General features: G+C 42.5%; 1 protein-coding gene across 8 annotated transcripts in view; it reads right to left on the reverse strand.

The window, feature by feature from the left end:
• Positions 1-21,554, reverse strand: part of MTR (5-methyltetrahydrofolate-homocysteine methyltransferase) — a 107,135-nt gene that overhangs the window by 56,580 nt on the left and 29,001 nt on the right. For 6 of the 8 annotated variants that reach the window (XM_082721313.1, XM_082721311.1, XM_082721312.1 and 3 more), the window contains 5 exons: positions 19,701-19,768; positions 17,413-17,492; positions 14,060-14,172; positions 4,293-4,433; positions 1,680-1,865 (listed from right to left, as the gene is read on the reverse strand). In XM_082721313.1, the coding sequence (XP_082577439.1) occupies positions 1,680-1,865; positions 4,293-4,433; positions 14,060-14,172; positions 17,413-17,492; positions 19,701-19,768 (588 nt within the window). The remainder of the gene's footprint in view (positions 1-1,679; positions 1,866-4,292; positions 4,434-14,059; positions 14,173-17,412; positions 17,493-19,700; positions 19,769-21,554) is intronic. The other 2 variants (XM_082721316.1, XM_082721317.1) reach the window with 1 other exon arrangement.

Raw genomic sequence — 21,554 nt, forward strand, 5'->3', positions numbered from 1 at the left:
AAAGGACATATAATCCCACCGCTTGTCAATTATATAAAAGAAGTATATATGTCCCCATCTGAAACCATCCCTACACTCCAGTTAACTAGCAATTTTTTTTTCTGCTTATGCAGACACACATACACACATAAAATTCTTTCCTTATTAAATAAAACCAGAATCATGTCACCTTTTTTCCCATTTTTTAATACATTGTATTAATGGTTCCATAACCTCACTCTTTTTACAGGGTATACAGTATTCTGTGTGGCATGTAGTAAAAATTTAAGCCTTCCCCTATTAAAGAACTTCCAGACTACTTTCCATTTTTTGCTACTGCAGGACTACAGTAAGTGTGAACACATACCCTTATGTAACAACTTATTATGAGATTCCCAGAGGGGGCTGATTCACAAGGAATGGAGTTTTTTCATTGTTTTTTAAAAAATATTGAACAGAAACAAAAATACTTATAAAAGTCATATGAGGTAGATAGTACTAACAGCGGTGCCTGGGGGGCTCCGTCAGTTGAGCATTTGATTCTTGGTTTCAGCTCAGATCATGGTCTCAGGGTCATAAGATCACCCAGGGTCAAGCTCTGTGCTCAATGGGGAGTCTGCCATGAGGATTCTGCCCCTCTGCCCCTCCCCTATTCACATTTTCTCTCTCTAAAATTAATAAATCTTTTTTTAAAAAACCCTATAATTACTGCACGCCCATCCCTTTCGTGAACTATCATTATGTCTGAAGTTTCCCATCGCCCCTCCCTGACTCCGAGGGCAGAGATCTTGTGAGAGGTGCCCCGCGTCAATCTTTTTTTTTTTTTTAAAGATTTTATTTATTTATTTGACAGAGATCACAATTAATCAGAGAGGCAGACACAGAGAGAGAGGAAGCAGGCTCCCCGCTGAGCAGAGAGGCTGATCCCAGGACCCTGAGACCATGACCTGAGCCAAAGGAGGCTTTAACCCACTGAGCCACCCAGGCACCCCTGGGTCAATCTTTTACTTTTTCTTCTCTTTGCTGAAAGAAGCAAACATGTCATTCATGCTTCCTTTTTCCTATCTTTAGTCATTACAACATATGTATCTTCTCATAGGGTTTTTCCCCCTCCTTCTTCTCATGGGTTTATTGGCTATTTGTATTTCTTTTTCCATAAGCTGCTTCTTCATTTCCTTTACCTTCTTTTGGGTTGATCTGGCTGCTTTGTTTTCTGATTTACAGAACTGCTGCACATGAGGGATATTAACTTGCTGCAACTCTCATGTTGCAGATAATACCATGCCCTTCACCAGAGAAAGTATTACATTGCCATGTGGAGAGCTCTGTTAATTTTCCCTCTGGCTTCCCCAGTTTAGATATTTGTCGATATACTCTTCAGAATTTTGTTTCACACGTTTAGATTGTTCATTGACGTAGACTCAACTTTAGTAGATGGTGAGGGAATAGGGCTTTGCTTTATTTTCTCTCAAATGCACAGCCAGTCATTCTAATAGCATTTACCGACTAACTCCTTTCTCCATCATCTAATGATTTTACTACACATCCAGTTTTCACATACATACATGGGCACAAGTGTCTGTACGTGTATGTATACACATATGACGTTTATGTTTACACAGTTTTCAGACTCTGTTCTCCTCCAATGCTCTGTCTCACCCGGGGAATGTCACAGAGCCAGGTCCAAAGAAATCACTCACCTGCCCTTCTTCATCAAAAGCCATGACCACCACAGCGGCTCCAAACTTCTTAATTTTCCTAGCCTTCGCCAAGAAGTCATCCTCTCCCTCCTTCAGGCTAATGCTGTTGACAATGCATTTTCCCTGGCAGCATTTCAAGCCAGCTTCAATCACGGCGAAATTGGAAGAATCAATGCACAAGGGCACCTACATCAGAGGGGCAAGAAGAATCATAGGAAAATCGCAAGTCACCATGGATTCCCTTCCACGAGCTGGCACCCAAACAGTCCCTATTTCATATGCAGGGAATAACAGTAGCATGACAGAAAAAAGGATCTACATGTACTTGTTCTTTTAAAGCCCAGAACACTTGGAGTGATTCCAGTCCTACAAGGGACCCCACGCAGGAGCCCGGGATTTGAAAATCAAAGATCACAGATGAACACCGGGATGAAATCACTGAGCTCTGTCCACTGGTTTCTTTGTCAGTTTACATCTTCCACTGCCTACACCTCAAACAAGATTCTGGTATCCCAGATCTGACTCCGGGATTAACGTTTGGCCTCACAGTCTTGGGAATAGCCCTCCGGCCTATTCAAATCCAATCTTCCCCTTAAAGAATCAAGTTCCTGACCAGATAAAATAAAATTTTACTCTTAGGAAAAGACATAATATTTAATAAAAGAATATAACTACAACAAAGTACAAAGTTGAAATGCACAGATGAGAACAGGTTCATTTTAAATAGTCTCCATGCATTCACGCCTCTGCTCCAGGGAGGGTAAAAATAAGGGTTTCGAAGCAGGACTAGAGTCAAGCACAGAAATGAAACACGGCAGCCGATCTAAGCTCCGCTGCTTAAGTCACTCAATAAATACATATTTAGTGACAACTACCTCAAGCCCCACGCTAGACTTGGGGGCAATGACAGAGCAGGGGGCTCCCTGGCTTCCCTGAGCTTTATAAAGATAAACAATTAAACAAATAATGGCCTAAAGTGTGGGAGACAGGAGGGCAGGAGAGGAGCACAGGTGCCATGAAAGAAGCCTGCTTCAGGGGCACCAGACCCCACCTGTGGCACAGGGAGGGCGGGCCAGGAGAATTCTCTGAAAGGCTCTGCTCTTCCTCAGGCCACATCTCCAAAGGTGAGAGCACAATGGGACCAGGGGTCCATCAATTCTACCCTTTCCTACTGCACTGGTCACAACAGGTTTGCAAGGAAAGGGATCAAGTACCAGTGCCAATCCCAGGCCAATGTTTTAAAGCTCTGGGTGAGTCTTGTGTCCCAGCTCTGCTGGTGAAACGGTGCTAGTCACACCTTTTTATGCTCGACTCCAGCTCTTCATAATTTGGTCTCTAAGAAATTTTGGTAGGAGGTCCAATCCAGGAAAGATAAGGAAAAAAATTACTGGAGCAATCAGAAGAGTAATTAATAATGTCTTAAGTTACACACAGTTGTTCATAGTGGAGGCACTTTCATCTGCAAGGTTCCGGAGTCAGGCAGAGCAAGAATGACTGCTCCCACTTCGGGCTGGAGAAAGGAAACTACGGTCAACAGTCAGTTGACCATAGGATACGTCCGACTCCCGGCAGAGCCCCTTTCCCACCACTCGGCTGATGAACAGCTTCTACCCCTCTGATTCTGACAGACTCGGAACAAGTCATTTGGCTTCTCCGCATCTTAAATTCTCAAAGTATTTACTCCCAAAGGAGTGATGAGGCTTTTTACTGAGAAGTTTTCAAGACACAAATGAAAGACGGGTTAATGCACTGCTTATCACGGGACATCTAACTTAAGCATTTGCTGAAGGCCTAATGAAACACTGATAGCCCCATCTCTCAAAGCACTAGGAAGTTTCTTTAAAAAAGAACTTCACAGGGGTGCTTGGGTGGCTCAGTGGGTTAAGCCTCTGCCTTGCACTCAGGTCATGATCCTGGGGTCCTGGGATCGAGCCCTGCATCAGGCTCTCTGCCCAGCAAAGAGCCTGCTTCCCCCTCTCTCTGCCTCCCTTTCTGCCTACTTGTGATTTCTCTCTGTGTCAAATAAATAAATAAAATCTTAAAAAAAAAAAAAAAAACTTCACAAATCACTTCTCATCACAAATTCAATAGTAAAGAAATGAAGTAAAAATTTTAAGGATTTTAGAATCCACCCAAAAATTTTTTTTAAAAATTGGACATACAAGTTAACTTTCATCTTTTAAAGAATAAATGTAAAAGCTGACACATACTATTTACATTTAATCTAATTTTATAGTTCTGTTAACTCTGATAAACCCCAGAAGGTTTCTTCCTCCCACAATAAGGAAGAACTGCCTGAGGGTCCCTGTGCCTGGAATGGAGCTAACATCCTGGTAGCAATGGGCAAGTGTATCCTTTAGACGTGGGAAGCAGGTTCTTAGTCCATCCAGACATCAGAGGAAACTCAATCCAGAAACCTTGGAAACAGCTGAGCTGAGGTTACAGCTCTGGTTTACACTGAAAGGCTGCCATCAGGGAACAAAGTGACAAACAGAAACCACTGGGCTTTCACTGTGGGAAAACAGAACACCAGGGTGTGAGATGACAGATCCCTGGGGCAAGTGACAAAGTTAGAGTGACAGATGAGGGCACATAAATCTCATTTTGTACAACCTTGGCAATGTCGGGCTCGGAAGCAATGAAGTTGCAAAATGTGGTCATGGCACTCGAACCATCCAGCATGCCATCATCCATGTTGATATCCAACACCTGCGCTCCCATTTCCACCTGCACTTTGGCAATGGTCAGTGCTTCCTGAGGGAACACCAGATGAGGCACCATTAGGAGAAGGTGACTCAAGAGAAAGCTACCCAATTTATTCCCACCCGCCCCCCTCCTGCAGTCCGTTCAAATAAGACTGGGCGAACCAGCCTCCTCGAGTCTGCGCCAACTCTCCTCCCATCCATCATCATAGTCTGACGACTGGCCTTCCTTGCACATCTCCTCCCACATGTCAGTCAGGACTCAGAATCCACCAAGGCTCTGTCTTCCTGCCGTAAATAAAGAAGCTCAACTCCCCAGCCTGGCGTTCAAGGCCTTCTGTGACCGGACCCTGTCGCCTCACCTAACTGAATGCCCCAATCCTCCCCTCCCGGTTCCCTTCACCAAGTCATGTGTGTTTCCACTTCAGGGCCACAGATCACGTCATCCCCGCTGCTTGGGATACAATCCCCTTCCCTTCTATACTGTTCAGGACCCAGCTCAAGCCCTAGCTCCTCCCAAAAAAGCCCTCAGAGAAACTATCCAAAATTTCTGTGACTCTTGTGTTTGCCAAGATATGCAAAGTGTGTTGTAGGCCATTGGTAAGAGTTATGTGAACTAGGAGGTAAATAAAATCCAGCAGGTTTTTATACTGGAAGGCTTTTCAAATCCATTAATACACTGTTTCACACTGTAAATATCCAAGAAAAGAATATGTAGCATTTCTCACTGGTGACCACTGAAGGAATAATCTTGTTGGCTCAGGGTTCCAGAGAGCATACTTTGGGAGGGAAACACTGTTTCTTCCACAACGCCCTGCTGCTTCTATAACTTCTGTAACAACTGTGATCATTACATCATCGTGGTTTATGAGAATATCATTTCCTCAGGATTTCATATCAGCTTATTCCTCAAAATAGAGTGTAAGTGTTTGGAACTCTGAAAGGTCTTAGGTTTCTCCTGATCTCCTCTGAACAAGACTGGGCAAAATATACATGTTCCATAATGCTTTCTAACTGATAAAACAGGGTTCATTTTAGGTCTGCACTGTATGTTTTGTCATGTAATAAAATAAATAAGGGAGGGAGGAGTCAAGTTGGCAGAGAAGTAGCAGGCTGAGACGACATCAGGTAGCGGGAGATCAGCTAGATAGCTTATCTAACCATTGCAAACACCTACAAATCCAATGGGAACTCGAAGAGAAGAAGAGCAACAATTCTAGAAACAGAAAATCGATCACTCACTTTCTGAAAGGTAGGACCTGTGGAGAAGTGAATCCAAAGCAACAGGAAGATAGACCACGGGGGGAGGGGCCGGCTCCCGACAAGCAGCAGAGCAACAGAGCACAAAATCAGAACTTTTAAAAGTCTGCTCCACTGAGGGACATCACTTCAGAGCTAAACCAGGGGGAAGCCCAGGCGGGGTCAGTGTAACCCCAGGTCCCGCGGGGTCACAGAAGAACTGGGGGGTGTCTGAGTGTTGCAGAGGTCGTAGGTATTAGAGTGGGGAAGCCGGTACATCAACAAAGCTGAGGAGTGAGCTCTCAGCTCGGGGTTACCTTGAACCAGGCACAGGCTAGGTGAGCTCAGAGCGCGGCCAGAGGCCAGGAAGACTGAGTGAGTAACTGAACACTTTTCTCCAAGTGCGCGGCTGAAGGCCAGGGAGACCGAAGTAACAGAGCACTTTTCTCCAAGCGCGACCAGAGGCCAAGGAGGCAGAAGCGACCAAGCGCTTTTCTACAAGCCCAAGTGATTGAGCGCTTTTCTCCAAGCGCGTCCAGAGGCCAGGGAGACGGGAGCGATTGGGCACTTTTCTGTGAGGGCGCACTGAGGCGCGGGACCCCGAACTCGGCTCCTCTGGGCCAGAGATTGGGAGGCCGCTTTATTATTACCGTCCTCCGGAGCGCTACAAAAGTGCTCAGGGAACAAAAGCTCCTGAAAGCGAACCGGAGCGGATTACTTAGCCTGGCCCCTGGTAAGGGCGGGGCAATTCCACCTCCGGTAAAGACACCTGAGAATCACTACAACAGGCGCCTCCCCCAGAAGATCAACAAGAAACCCGGCCAAGACCAACTTCACTCACCAAGGAGAACAGCTGAATTCCAGAGGAGGAGAAAGCAAATCCTATCTGGACAAAATGACAAGGTGGAAAAACTCACCACAAAAAAAAGAGTAAGAGGCAGTACCAAAGGCTGGACACCTAATCAATACGGACATTGGTAAAATGACAGATCTACAGTTCAGAATGATGATTCTCAAGGTTCTAGCCAGGCTCGAAAAAGGCATGGAAGATAGAGAAACCCTCTCGGGAGATATAAAAGCCCTTTCTGAAAAAATAAAAGAACTAAAATCTAACCAAGTTGAAATCAAAAAAGCTATTAATGAGGTGCAATAAAAAAATGGAGGCTCTCACTAGTAGGATAAATGAGGCAGAAGAAAGAATTAGAGATATAGAAGACCAAATGACAGAGAATAAAGTAGCTGAGCAAAAAAGGGAAAACAGCTACTGGACCATGAGGGGAGAATTCGAGAGATAAGTGACACCATAAGACACAACATTAGAATAATTGGGATTCCAGAAGAAGAAGAAAGAGAGAGGGGAGCAGAAGGTAAATTGGACAGAATTACTGTAGAGAATTTCCCTAATATGGCAAAGGGAACAAACATCAAAATCCAGGATTTGCAAAGAACGCCCTCAAAATCAATAAAAATAGGTCCATACCCCGTCACCTGATAGTAAGATTTACAAGTCTTAGTGACAAAGAGAAAATCCTGAAAGCAGTCCGGGAAAAAAGTCTATAACATACAAGGGTAAAAACATTAGGTTGGCAGCAGACTTATCCACAGAGACCTGGCAGGCCAGAAAGAACTGGCATGATATATTCATGATACATTCTTGATATATTCATAAACGAGAAAAACATGTAACCAAGAATACTATATCCAGCTAGGCTATCATTGAAAATAGAAGAAGAAATAAAAAGCTTCCAGGACAAACAAAAACTGAAAGAATTTGCAAACACCAAACCAGCTTTACAGAAAATATTGAAAGGGGTCCTCTAAGCAAAGAGAGACCCTAAAAGTAGTAGATCAGAAAGAAACAGACACAATATACAGTAACAGTCACCTTACAGGCAATACAATGGCACTAAATTCATACCTCTCAATAGTTATCCTGAATGTTAATGGGCTAAATGCCCCAATCAAAAGACAGAGGGTATCAGAATGGATAAAAAAAACAAAACCTATCAATATGCTGCCAAAAGAAACTCATTTTAGACCTGAAGATACCTCCAGATTTAAAGTGAGGGGGTGGAAAACAATGTACCATGCTAATGGACATCAGAGGAAAGCTGGGGGTGGCAATCCTTATATCAGATCAATTAGATTTTAAGCCAAAGACAATAATTAAGAGATGAGGAAGGACACTGTATCATACTCAAAGGGTCTGTCCAACAAGAAGACCTAACAATTTTAAAAATCTATGCCCCTAACATGGGAGCAGCCTACTATATAAACCAATTAATAACAAAATCAAAGAAATACATGGACAATAATAAAATAATAGTAGGGGACTTTAACACTCCCCTCACTGAAATGGACAAATCATCTAAACAAAAGATCACCAAGGAAATAAAGGCCTTAAATGACACACTAGACCAGATGGAAATCACAGATATATTCAGAACATTCCATCCCAAAATGACAGAATACACATTCTTCTCTAGTGCACATGAAACATTCTCCAAAATAGACCACATCCTGGGTCATAAATCAGGTCTCAACCGGTATTAAAAGACTGGGATCATTCCCTGCGTATTTTCAGACCACAGTGCGCTGAAGCTAGAACTCAATCACAAGAGGAAATTTGGAAAGAAACCAAATACATGGAGACTAAACAGCATCCTTCTAAAAAATGAATGGGTCAACCAGGAAATTGAATAAGAATTGAAAAAATTCATGGAAACAAATGATAATGAAAACACAACGGTTCAAAATCTGTGGGACACAACAAAGGCAGTCCTGAGAGGAAAATACATAGTGGTACAAGCCTTTCTCAAGAAACAAGAAAGGTGTCGGGTACACAACCTAACCCTACACCTAAAGGAGCTGGAGAAAGAACAAGAAAGAAACCCTAAGCCCAGCAGGAGAAGAGAAATCATAAAGGTCAGAGCAGAAATCAATGAAATAGAAACCAAAAAAACAATAGAACAAATCAACAAAACTAGGAGCTGGTTCTTTGAAAGAATTAATAAGATTGACAAACCCCTGGCCAGACTTATCAAAAAGAAAAAAGAAAGGACCCAAATAAATAAAATCATGAATGAACGAGGAGAGATCGCAACTAACACCAAAGAAATACAAACAATTATAAGAACATACAATGAGCAACTCTATGCCAACAAATTCGACAATCTGGAAGAAATGGATACATTTCTAGAGACATATAAACTACCACAACTAAACCAGGAAGAACCAGAAAACCTGAACAGACCCATAACCAGCAAGGAGATTGAAACAGTCATCAAAAATCTCCAAACAAACAAAAGCCCAGGGCTAGACGGCGTCCCGGGGGAATTCTACCAAACATTTAAAGAAGAACTAATTCCTATTCTCCTGAAACTGTTCCAAAAAATAAAAATGGAAGGAAAACTTCCAAACTCATTTTATGAGGCCAGCATCACCTTGATCCCAAAACCAGATGAGGATCCCATCAAAAAAGAGAACTACAGACCAATATCCTTGATGAACACAGTTGCGAAAATTCTCACCAAAATACTGGCCAATAGGATCCAACAGTACATTAAAAGGATTATTCACCACGACCAAGTGGGATTTATCCCAGGGCTGCAAGGTTGGTTCAACATCTGCAAATCAGTCAATGTGATATAATACATTAATAAAAGAAAGAACAAGAACCATATGATACTCTCAATAGTTGCTGAAAAAGCATTTGAAAAAGTGCAGCATCCCTTCGGGATCAAAACTCTTCAAAGTGTAGGGATAGAGGGCACATACCTCAATATTATCAAAGCCATCTATGAAAAACCCACTGTAAATATCATTCTCAATGGAGAAAAACGAAAGCTTTTCCGCTAAGGTCAGGAACACGGCACAGGTGTCTGTTATCACCACTGCTATTCAACATAGTACTAGAAGTCCTAGCCTCAGCAATCAGACAACAAAAGGAAATTAAAGGCATCCAAATCGGCAAAGAAGAGGTCAAACTATTACTCTTTGCAGATGATATGCTACTATATGTGGAAAACCCAAAAGGCTCCAGTCCAAAACTGCTAGAACTTGTACAGGAATTCAGTAAAGTGTCAGGATATCAAGTCAATGCAGAGAAATCAGTTGCATTTCTTTACACTAACAACAAGACAGAAGAAAGAGATTAAGGGGCGCCTGGGTGGCTCAGTGGGTTAAGCCGCTGCCTTCGGCTCAGGTCATGATCTCAGGGTCCTGGGATCGAGTCCCGCATCGGGCTCTCTGCTCAGCAGGGAGCCTGCTTCCCTTCCTCTCTCTCTGCCTGCCTCTCTGCCTACTTGTGATCTCGCTCTGTCAAATAAATAAATAAAATCTTTAAAAAAAAAAAAAAAAAAAAAAAAAAGAAAGAGATTAAGGAGTCAATCCCATTTACAATTGCACCCAACACCATAAGATACCGAGGAATAAACCGAACCAAAGAGGCAAAGAATCTATACTCAGAAAACGGTAAAGTACTCATGAAAGAAATTGAGGAAGATACAAAGAAATGGAAAAATGTTCCATGTTCATGGAAGAACAAATATTGTGAAAATGTCTATTCTATCTAAAGCAATCTACACATTTAATGCAATCCCTATCAAAATCCCATCCATTTTTTTTATCAAAGAAATAGAACAAATAATCCTAAAATTTATTTGGAACCAGAAAAGACCTCGAACAGCCAATGGAATATTGAAAAAGAAAGCCAAAGTTGGTGGCATCACAATTCCGAACTTCAAGCTCTATTACAAAGCTGTCATCATCAAGACAGTATGGTACTGGCACAAAAACAGACACATAGATCAATGGAACAGAATAGAGAGCCCAGAAATAGACCCTCAACTCTATGGTCAACTAATCTTTGACAAAGCAAGAAGGAATGTCGAATAGAAAAAAGACAGCCTCTTCAACAAATGGTGCTGGGAAAATTGGACAGCCACATGAAAAAAAATGAAATTGGACTATTTCCTTATACTATACACGAAAATAGACTCAAAATGGATAAAGGACCTCAATGTGAGAAAGGAATCCATCAAAATCCTCGAGGAGAACACAGGCAGCAACCTCTTTGACCGCACAACTTCTTCCTAGGAACATCGCCAAAGACAAGACAAGCACGGGCAAAAATGAACTATTGGGATTTCCAAGATCAAAGCTTTTGCACAGCAAAGGAAACAGTTAACAAAACCAAAAGACAACTGACAGAATGGGAGAAGATATTTGCAAAGGACATATCAGATAAAGGGCTAGTATTGAAAATCTATAAAGAGCTTAGCAAACTCAACACCCAAAGAACAAAATAATCCAATCAAGAAATGGGCAGAGGACATGAACAGACATTTCTGCAAAGAAGACATCTAGATGGCCAACAGACACATGAAAAAAATGCTCCACATCACTCGGCATCAGGGAAATACAAATCAAAACCACAATGAGACACCACCTCACACCATTCAGAATGGCTAAAATTAACAAGTCAGGAAATGACAGATGCTGGCGAGGATGCGGAGAGAGGGGAACCCTCCTACACTGTTAGTGGGAATTCAAGCTGGTGCAAGCACTTTGGAAAACTGTTCGGAGGTTCCTCAAAAAACTGAAAACAGAACTACCCTATGACCCAGCGATTGCACTACTGGGTACATATCCTAAAGATACAAATGTGGTGCTTCGAAGGGGCAAGTGCACCCGAATGTTTATGGCAGCAATGTCCATAATAGCCAAACTATGGAAAGAACCTAGATGTCCATCAACAGATGAATGGATCAAGAAGATGTGGTATATATACACAATGTAATACTATGCAACCATCAAAAGAAATGAAATCTTGCCATTTGCAACGACGTGGATGGAACTAGAGGGTATCATGCTTAGCGAACTAAGTCAATCGGAGAAAGACAGCTATCATATGATCTCCCTGATATGAGGACGTGGAGATGCAATGTGGGGGGTTTGAGGGTTAGGAAAAGAAAAAATGAAAGAAGATGGGATCGGGAAGGAGACAAACAATGAAAGAATCAATCTCAAAAAACAGACTGAGGGTTGCTGGGGGGAGTGGGGGATGGGAGAGGGTGGTGGGGTTATGGACATTGGGGAGGGCAGGTGCTATGATGACTGCTGTGAAATGTGTAACCCTGGCGATTCACAGACCTGTACCCCTGGGGATATAAATACATATGTTTATTTAAAAATAAATAAATAAATAAATCTTAATAAATAAACAAACAAATAAATAAGGATAAAAATAACTTCTAAGGTTGTCTTTTTTTCTTTAACTTAAGAAGATCACATCAAAATTTTAAGCAACTGTTGTGACAGAGCAGGCCTATCCCTTTGGCATATGCCATAAGGATGACCATTTGTAATGACCAAAAGTTACATGAGAAAAGGGAGCACAATAAAATTCAGCACATCCAAAAATGTTTTTCAGTAGCAGCAATGTGTTAAGTACTTTAAAGAATCGAGAGCATGTGGCCCAGTCCCTGTTCCTGAAGGGCTTGTGTCTGGCTGGGGGCCTATGACGTAGTCACAAACAGTCCGCAGCACTGTGGTGGGAGTCAACTGGGAGATGGCCTACACAGCAGGGGAGGGCCGGTGTCTGTGGCCTGAGATGGAGGAAGCCACCCCCTGGAGGACAGACTGGAAAAAGCAGAGCAGAGACAGCCAACAACCTGATGAGACCAGAGACAGAAAGAGCTGGAAAGCAGAGATGCCAATACCCCACCTTTCTGTTCCAGAAAAGTCACCAAGTAAAAGCTTGGAGGTCCAACCTTCCCAAATGGGCAGGCTAAAATGCTCATCATTTGTACAAGATGAGCAAAAATCAGCCCTGGAGCTTCTTTGAAGGCCAGTGCTCCTTTGGTTAAACCACAAAGCCCTGAGGGATCACTCTCTCAAGGAAAACTAGAATCCAGTGAGTCGTCCTAGCAGTCCCCTGCCAGATCCCACTGTCGCCTCCTCCTGTGTCTTCTAGGCAGAGACAGTGTAGATGCTGGGTCTATCATTCACTTGCTGTGAAACAACAAGTGAGTAGTTCACCTTTCCCCAGAGGCACATGGGTAAAACAGGGTCGGAACAGGTCTGTGAGGATTCGGTGAGTAATGACATGATGTGCCTTGCACCATGACTGTCACATAGTAAGACCTTACTAAAGGCTACATATTATTACTCCCATCTGTGCTCATCTTCCTAAAATGCCCTCTGTCCACAGTATCAAATCTATCAAATCTGACAGCCCAAAAGGAAACCACAGAATGATCATAAGAAAACACAAATAGAAACATGGCCAACTGAAGAATGTTACGGAACTACAAATGGTCACGGGGATTTCGGAGGAGAGCAAATATGAAGAAAAAAAGAAGGCATGGCTGCAGAAGCAAGCTTTCTGGAATGTTCGGTGATAGATCAGCATGGGAGGGCAGTCTGGTGTCTAAGTGGAGTGAAATGAATAGTGGTCTGAAGAGTTTGGATTTTCTCCAATCTGCACAAAATGTGATCCTGGGGAAGCTTCTCATCTGGGGGAAGGCTGCGACAGGAGCACGTGGGGGCAGCAAGCAGCAGCAGCAATGTAGGGCAGAGGATGGGCAGGACCCGTCAGGAACCAGCAAAGTAGCTAAGCAAGCCTTGCCAGAGTGCCACAGAGGGGTGCCACCAAGGGCTACCGTGAAGGGGTAACTAATAAGCCCGTGAAGGATGATAAATGGGTCCTTTCTTTGTGATTAAAATTCTGTCTGCTTTGATACTGGTTTCTGGAAAATCTATTTCCTAAAGCCTGCGAAAACTCCAAGTGACAGTTGATGAGAAAATAAATCATCATGAAAGCCCAGACTAAATCCCTCCAATGTTTAACATCCTATTTTAATAAGGGAAAAAGAAAATCTACCCGGCTGTATAGGTTGGGCTCTTTGGGGATCAGTTTGCTGACCCACAGAGTGACCAAGCTGAGAAATGACTAACCCATCCTGCAGACTCTCCAAGGCGGGAGCCTATTCGTTCTTTTCCGTGGGCTTGTTTACTTTAGTCTAGGGCTAGGACCATCAAGACCACCACCCTAGTCAGCTGTTGGATATGGTCATGAGGAAGTGACCAGGAATGCTCTTGGCTTCCTCTTTCCCTGAAAGGATTTGTGAGAAGCCAACATGAAGAGTATACTCAAATTCTTAACCTTATTTCACAGTTAATAAAAATAGCCAGAACCTGGATCCCTCCCACCTCACCCCACTTCAGATCCCAGAGGCAGTTCTTTTTGACAAATATTAACATTAGCTCCGGTCTTCCTTAGTCACAGCCTCCCACCCGCCCAGACACACATGACCGCTCTCCTCACGGTCCGCAGAAGCTCTGCTAATAAAACTCTCAAAGGCAGAGCTGTCTCATTTACACGCTGTCTAGCCAAAAACATGGCAGATGCCTCAAGGGTCTTAATGAGATGCTCACTTCATAGTTTCCTGCCATGATGAGTTTAGCAAACTTCCTGGATCCTGCCACGTTACAGCGCTCTCCAATGTTAACAAAGTTGGTGTACGGTCCGATCCTGAAGGGCTCTAGACCTTAAAAGGAGAAGTATTTTGAAAATTTTCTGAAAATTCATATGATGACATGAGACAGACAGAAAACAAATGTTTTCATTGAGAAAGAAGTTTCCGCGGCGCAGCCCATGGGGCTAGACAGGATCTCTGATGTGCAATTAGGTCTGTGGCCTTTCCCCCAGGAATATTTAAACACAACAAAGGCTACATGGATAGCCAGAACTCCCAAAAGAAGTATTTTAGGAGTTTAGATGTAAATTTTTCCAAAGAACTGCTTCATACCAGCTCTGAGAAACAAGGAAACATTATCGTCATATCGCTATTTCACCAAGAGTGGGGGCCGAAGCCATGAAGTTAGAATCGGCAGGATTGCTCCACAGCTATCCACTCCGACATCAGTCTGAAGCCGGATGGAGCAAGCTTTCCTAATCCCCCCAGCAGTGAGCGGAGGGGTTTACCTTATGTCTTTGATCCAGAGGCCAAGAACCGACAACCAGCAAGGATGAATGGGATCACAAGGAAAGACCCAGGTTGGACCAGGGAGAGAGTTGCCGTGCTCACCCCCCATTCATGAGCTGACGCTGGGAAAAGCGGGGCTCTCTGTACCTCTCTCCCCTGTTACAGGCCAACAGAGGGGCAAGTACCAACTTTATAATTATGAACACATTTGGGGACGTAAAAAGCAAGATGCAGCGTCAAGCATCACTACAGCCCTTAACTGTCTTTGTCTACTCGCTCTATACAAACAGTGGAGCAAGGGGTCTTCCTGGGTGGTTACAGGTCGGGTGGAGGGACAGATCCGCAGGTTCAAAGCCCCATCCAGCTGTCTCAGTTCCCAGTTCCCAGCCCAGGGACACTTCTTTCATAGCCTCTGCTCATAAAAAAAGAGAGACTTAAAAAGGACGGTTTTTCGCACTTGTTTCATACATTTCATAGCACTATTATAAAAAGGAGACTAGAGATCGCTGGATAAGCATAAAATTAGCACCAGCCAAAAGAAAATGGCTTTTGTGTCCTTTGTCAAAGCACTGGTTGAGAAAGAACAAAGTATCAGGGAGAGGAAAATAACGAATATGAGATGAGTAATCACAGAAGTATTCCAGATTGTTTAAGGGATGGGGGCAGCTATGCTGTCCCAGTTTTGTCCTGTGGTTTCTTCCCACTGGTAGTGACCCTCCACATGAGCCTCAGGATGTCTCCCAGTCCTTAGTCAGATCCAGGGCTCTCAGAGCAGGCAAACAGGATACTGTTTGTACTGTAGCCCAAATGCTGCCATGGTCCTGCGTCACCGCCCTATGAGCACCACACATGGAGTGCTTCTCATCAGTTATGCATGTGAAGTATCTGACATAAAAAATACCTTTTTCTTAAGTTTGCAATCCATGAAAGAGTATGTTTGATGTCATTCTTTTAAAATCTGAATGAACGTGATTTTTTAAAGAATTTTGTTTATTTATTTGACAGAGAGAGAGATCACAAGTAGACAGAGAGGCAGGCAGAGAGAGAACAGGAAGCAGGCTCCCTGATGAGCAGAGAGCCCGATATGGGGCTCGATCCCAGAACCCTGGGATCAGGACCTGAGCCAAAGGCAGACACTTAACTGACTGAACCACCCAGGTACTCCGTGAAGGTGATTTTTAAGCAATTTAGAAATAGCACATGAAATTCAAATCAGAAGAGGATTCTTTTACTCTTACATCTAAATTTGTTTAAAAAATCATATCTAGGGGCACCTGGGATCAGTGGAGAGCCTGCTTCTCCCTCTGCCCCTCCCCCTGCTTGTGCTCTCTCAAATAAATAAAATCTTAATAAAAAAATAAATTAAATAATAATCACATCTAAGTGGTTCTCTTGTTTCAACTTACTATTTAAATGGCTAGCACTTGGCTGAAGCAAACAATAATTTTAAGATCTAAGGATATAGTAAACTATCATAACATACCTCTCTCTGTTTTCTGGAGAATAAAAAGAAAACATGGAAGACTGAAGAGGGTTTTTAACCCAACTTCACACTCACTGGGATGAATTCAATAACACTATGTTCTGAGAAAGTAGGTGTGTTCCTTTTGCTGTTCCTTGTATTTTATTTCAATTTTCTTCGAGGAAAGTTAAGGAACAAATATTTCAATTCAGAGAGATGCTAAATTCAAAATTATTAGAGTGCATAATTTCCCATGTACAGTTAAGAATCTGTTTATATACAAACATATATTTTACTGTTTTTCTTAGGGATACTACCTAAGAATACACCATTGAAGTATTATGGTGAAAACATAACATTTAAAGTTAATCTTATTCTATTTGTTTGTACTTGGTTAAGACCTGAATGCGACAAACGTGTAAAGCACGGTCTTCTGTTGGAATCTGAATTCCTTCATTGATATGTGAAAGGTTTTCCAATTTTACTGTCACTGACATCTGAGCATGTTGTTTTATAAATGACAAGATTCCAGGGTGGGAATTGAGTGGTTTCATTTTTTTCCTTTTAATTTTTGCTTTTCTTAAGTTATGTCGATTAAAAAAAACTCCAGTATTGTGGAGTAAACTTAGTATCTTGAAACATGTTTGGGCAAGGTCAGACATGATTTCTAAATGCTGTTTTTACTTGTATTTTACTTTTGGTATGGCCAAATATTTAGCTTATTTTTCATAGTTCCTGATACTGTCAGAAATATCAAAATAAATCTGTTCCCTAAAAATAAAAAAGTTGGCATGATAAACTCTTTTATTAATGTTCCTTATTTGAACATCAAAACTCATCCTCAAAAAGGGAGGGTGCCCACCTTATGGGACTGCTGAGCAGCACCAAACAGAATTTTCAATACACAACCCTTTTTGGGGACTCTGGGATCGTGACAATAAAGCTGCTGAAACTACCACAATTTTCTATGAAGAGGCTGCTATCATGACACACCATAGGCCCTGACAGTTTAGAATTTTCAATAACTAATAGCAAGTCTGACAATTAAAATACTTAGCCCATGGCTGAGAGTTTGTTTTCAAAGCCGTGCCTCACAGAGCCAGGGCCGCGTTCAAAACCTATGCAAGGGCCCCACCTTGGGCAAACCACCTGTGCCTTCTGCCCATTTCCCACCCCTGCTCTTCACCAGAATTCATTTAAATGCAAGAAAAAATATGTACGCTTCTTCGACCTAAGAAACAAGTTGCTTGGCACACGCATCACTACCACTTAGAATAAACATGTGAAATTAACCCAAAAATGGTTTCTGAAATGATAAAAATCATGTCTTTACCACTTACCAGATAGTAACATATGCTCTTCAAAAACAGTGGCAGGTGGAACTCTAGGCTTACAGTTCTTCACAGCTTTAGCAATCTCCCTGAGTTAAAAGAGAAAACACTAAATCCATTAATTCAGAATAAAATAAATTTAATTAAACTAATTCCCAGCTATGAAATTAAGTCTATTTAACATAATTATGCACATAATTATATACCTAATTCCAAATGTGCAGCAACAGTTACGCCTTTTAGTTTTCTCAGCAATGCAGAAAATGAATGTGTCAACTTTAACTTTTCTGTATTTTCCCAGTCTGCTGTGGACTGACTGCACCAGTTTCTGCCCTCAGGGATGGAAACCGAGATGTGCTACGGTTTATGCAAATGCAAATGGCAAATCTCATTTCTTTCCTAAGCCCACAGAAGCCCTCTACTCCATGAAATATGTGCCTGCTTCTTAGTGGTTTAAAAGAAAAAAAGGCTTCATCGTTGAGAATGAGGGACGTACAGGAGGAGAAGCCAGGAGTGGAGGCCTGTGTTTTAGGTCAGTTTTCCCCACTGAGCACAGAAAGCACAGAGGAGAGAGGGTCCATAGGAATAAATCACTAAAATGCCAAGACGATGACTCTTAAAAATTTGCTTTGATTATGCATCTACTTTTCAACTTTATTGGCTCTAGTAAATTATGTCTTTGATCAACCTGGAAAAATCTGGCTATTCCACTAAATTTATCAGGGCTAGTATGAACTCCTCTCCTTGCTTTGCTGCCCCTAGATTGGCAAGCAGACACCAAAGTAAGATAACACACGTGCGTGCGCGCGCACACACACAGAGACACACACAGAGAAACACAGACACACACACACACAGACAAGACAGACAGCCAAAGACACACACAGACATATACATATATCTGATGTCGATACACAGAAACACACACACAGTTATTTTTAACACAACATTTTAAAAAGGAGGAGATAACCTTAAAAACAAAAAAAGATCCAAAGATTTAAAAACAAAAAGAGATCCACCTTCAACTACTGATTACTTAAAAGAGATTTTTAAAATTCCACAGGCTCTGGGGCGCCTGGGTGGCTCAGTGGGTTAAAGCCTCTGCCTTCGGCTCAGGTCATAGTCTCAGGGTCCTGGGATGGAGCCTCCCATTGGGCTCTCTGCTCAGCAGGGAACCTGATTCCTCCTCTCTCTCTGCATGCCTCTCTGCCTACTTGTGATCTCTCTCTGTCAAATAAATAAATAAAATCTTAAAAAAAAAAAATTCCACAAGTTCTTCACAGAGTCTATCACAGAAGCTAACAACAGCAGTGGAATGTTAGGAAATTCAGGATGGTGGACACACCGTGCAAACGGAAGCAGACTCAGAACAGTGAGATGACTGGCTCAAAACAGGATCATCAGTCACAGTAGAGGCAAAACAAATTATAAATAGCAAAAACTATATTCTATGCCACTGGACTGCAACCCTCTTATAAGCCACAAAATGGCAAGGACACACTTGGCCAGGCTCTTCTTCCACACCCCCGTGCTTCAACACTCACATCATGGGATAAGCAATGACGGTGTGACATCTCGACCTCAAGGTCCTGTTGTCTTACCGTCTTCTCCTTCCATGAGACAACTAATGGAGGCATGTTATCTGTCCACAAGAAACACGAACCATCCCTTCCTAATTTTCTGAATATTAGTTAGGTATTTAAGGAGAGAATATCATGACACCTGGAATTTGCTTTACAGTATTCTAAGAGGAAAAAGTTGGATAATAGACAAGAATACCAAAATGTTTAAAATTATGGAAACTCTGTGATAAGCATATGGAGAGTCATTGTATTATCTAATTTTGTTTTTTGGAATTTTTCACAATATAACAATCTCAGTTTGCCAGGGCTGTCAAAATAAAATACCCCTGGCTGAGCAGCTTAAACAGCAGCCATTTCTCAAGTTTCTGAAAGCCAGAAGTCTGAGACACAGTGAGGCCAAGGCTGGTCTCCCCTCAAGCATCTCCTGCTGGAGACAGCCCTCTCCACCCTGCACCTTCAGTCTGTCCCCACTGGGTCCCTTCCTCTGTGTGTCTGTGTCCTCATCTCACCTCACAAAGACACCACTTGTATGGGATTTGGATCCACCCAATATGATCTACCTAACTTTGATTATCTCTTTAGAGATCCTATCTCCAAATAAAGTCACATTTCAAAGGAACTGGGCAGCAGGAAATTCAACACATGAATGGTGAGTAGGTGGAGGACACAATTCATCCCATAACAAAAGACCCAGTGTTTAGAAGCCATCCTTACCTGATATGATCTGGGGTCGTACCACAGCAACCACCCACTATATTGACCAAGCCGTCCGCAGCAAAGTCCTACATTTCAGAAAAGAGAAAGTTTCACGGAATCCGTCTGAATTCTAAACTTGCCTCTTCCAACTCAGCAGAACAATAACAAATTTTTTATTTTAACAAATTTTTGTTATAAAGAGAGAGTTAAACATACTTAATACAAAATATAAAGCTTTCACGTGCCCCAGATATCAGTTTAAAAGCAGAAAATAGTTCAAATGCTATGAAATCCTTCACACCATTTAGAAGTACAATTACATAATCATTTGCCTATTTGCTCATAATAAAGTTTTTCTTCTACCCGTATGCTGAGCTGAATGAATGTGAGCTGGAAAATGTATCAAGTAACAAAGTGAACATCATTTTTTACATTTAAATTAAATTTTAAAGAACTAAAGAAAAAAATATTCAGGGTCGCCTGGGTGGGTCGTCAGTTAAAAGTGTCTGCCTTTGGCTCAGGTTATGATCCCAGGGCCCTGGGATCAAGTCTCACATCATCATCAAGCACCCTGGCAGGGAGTCTGTGGCTCCCTCTCCTTCCTCCTCTGCTTCTGACCCTTCCCCATCCCCACCTGTGCTCTGATCTCTCTCTCTCAAATAAAGATATGAAATCTTTTTAAAAAATAAAGAACTAAAAATTCGTTTCCTCAGTCACATTTCAAGTTCTCCAATAACCGCATGGTAGTGGCTAAATACGGGCCACTGGGGATCTAGAGTTTAACCTTATGCTAGCTAGCAAAAGATAGTAACTGAGGCAGGAAGTTAAGAAACTGGGAATTAGGAGTACTGGAAATATCATCTACTAGATAAGGAAGTGAAACCACAAGAGAGGAGTCAGAAATCATTTAGGAGAGAATGTTACTGAGTTAGAAGCTCAAAGTCCAAGGAATGAGGAAAAGACCCAGGGGTTGTGGGCACTATGGTACCGCAACCTGGGGCAAAAGATGCAGGGATTAGTGGGTACTATGGTCCCGCAACCTGGGGTTCAAAGGTGGGAGGTGTGTGGGTGACCACAGGGAGTAAGGAGGACATCTAATCCACCCAGCAGTTTGGTTGTGGTAGAGTGGGGGAGGGGGCCCCTGTGGAGGCCAAGAAAAACAAGGCTGTACCCATCTCGAGTCTAGCCCTGACTAAGTGCAGCCATCTTGATGTTCCAGATTATCACAAAATATTTCCTGGGTTCTGATCTACTCAGGTTATCACTTTAAACAGTCCCTCTCTCCTTTAATGATTGATTTAAACCCCTAGACTCAGCTGCCTGTCTTTCATAACTCCCCTATACATTCCCCAACTGATCAATGTTGGCCCCAGTTGGTAGGGACAACTCTACACCCCTACTCAGCAGGAAGAAGTTACAGAAGATGAGACCTTCCAACTTCAACCACCTTAAAAATTTAAGGGTCAAAATTGTTCAGGGGGAAATGTGGAGGCCTAGAAAATTAAGGCCATCCCACCTCAGGTTTAGCTTTAGCATAAGTACAGCCATCTTACCTCCGCAGCCATCTCAGACCCCTGTGCCCAAGGGCTGAACTTTCTCCTACTTTGCTTTAGTAAGCCCCACCCTGCTTTAGTTCCAGAGACCCCCACCCTGCTTCAGTAACAGGAAGCCATAAATACCCCTGCCTTAACTAAGCTCGGGGTCCAAGACCCTACTCCACTGTGCTGGGTATACTTGGGCCCAAGCTTAAGCTTGTCAAATAAACCCTCGTATGATTGCATCGGTGCTTGGCTCCTTGGTGGTCTCTCAGATGCAAAAACTTGGGCATAACAGCCTCACTTGAGAGGACTGCAGAAGATATCCGAATTTCTG

Source organism: Mustela nivalis (genome assembly GCF_964662115.1).
Source record: "Mustela nivalis genome assembly, chromosome: 2".
Lineage (NCBI taxonomy): Eukaryota > Metazoa > Chordata > Mammalia > Carnivora > Mustelidae > Mustela > Mustela nivalis.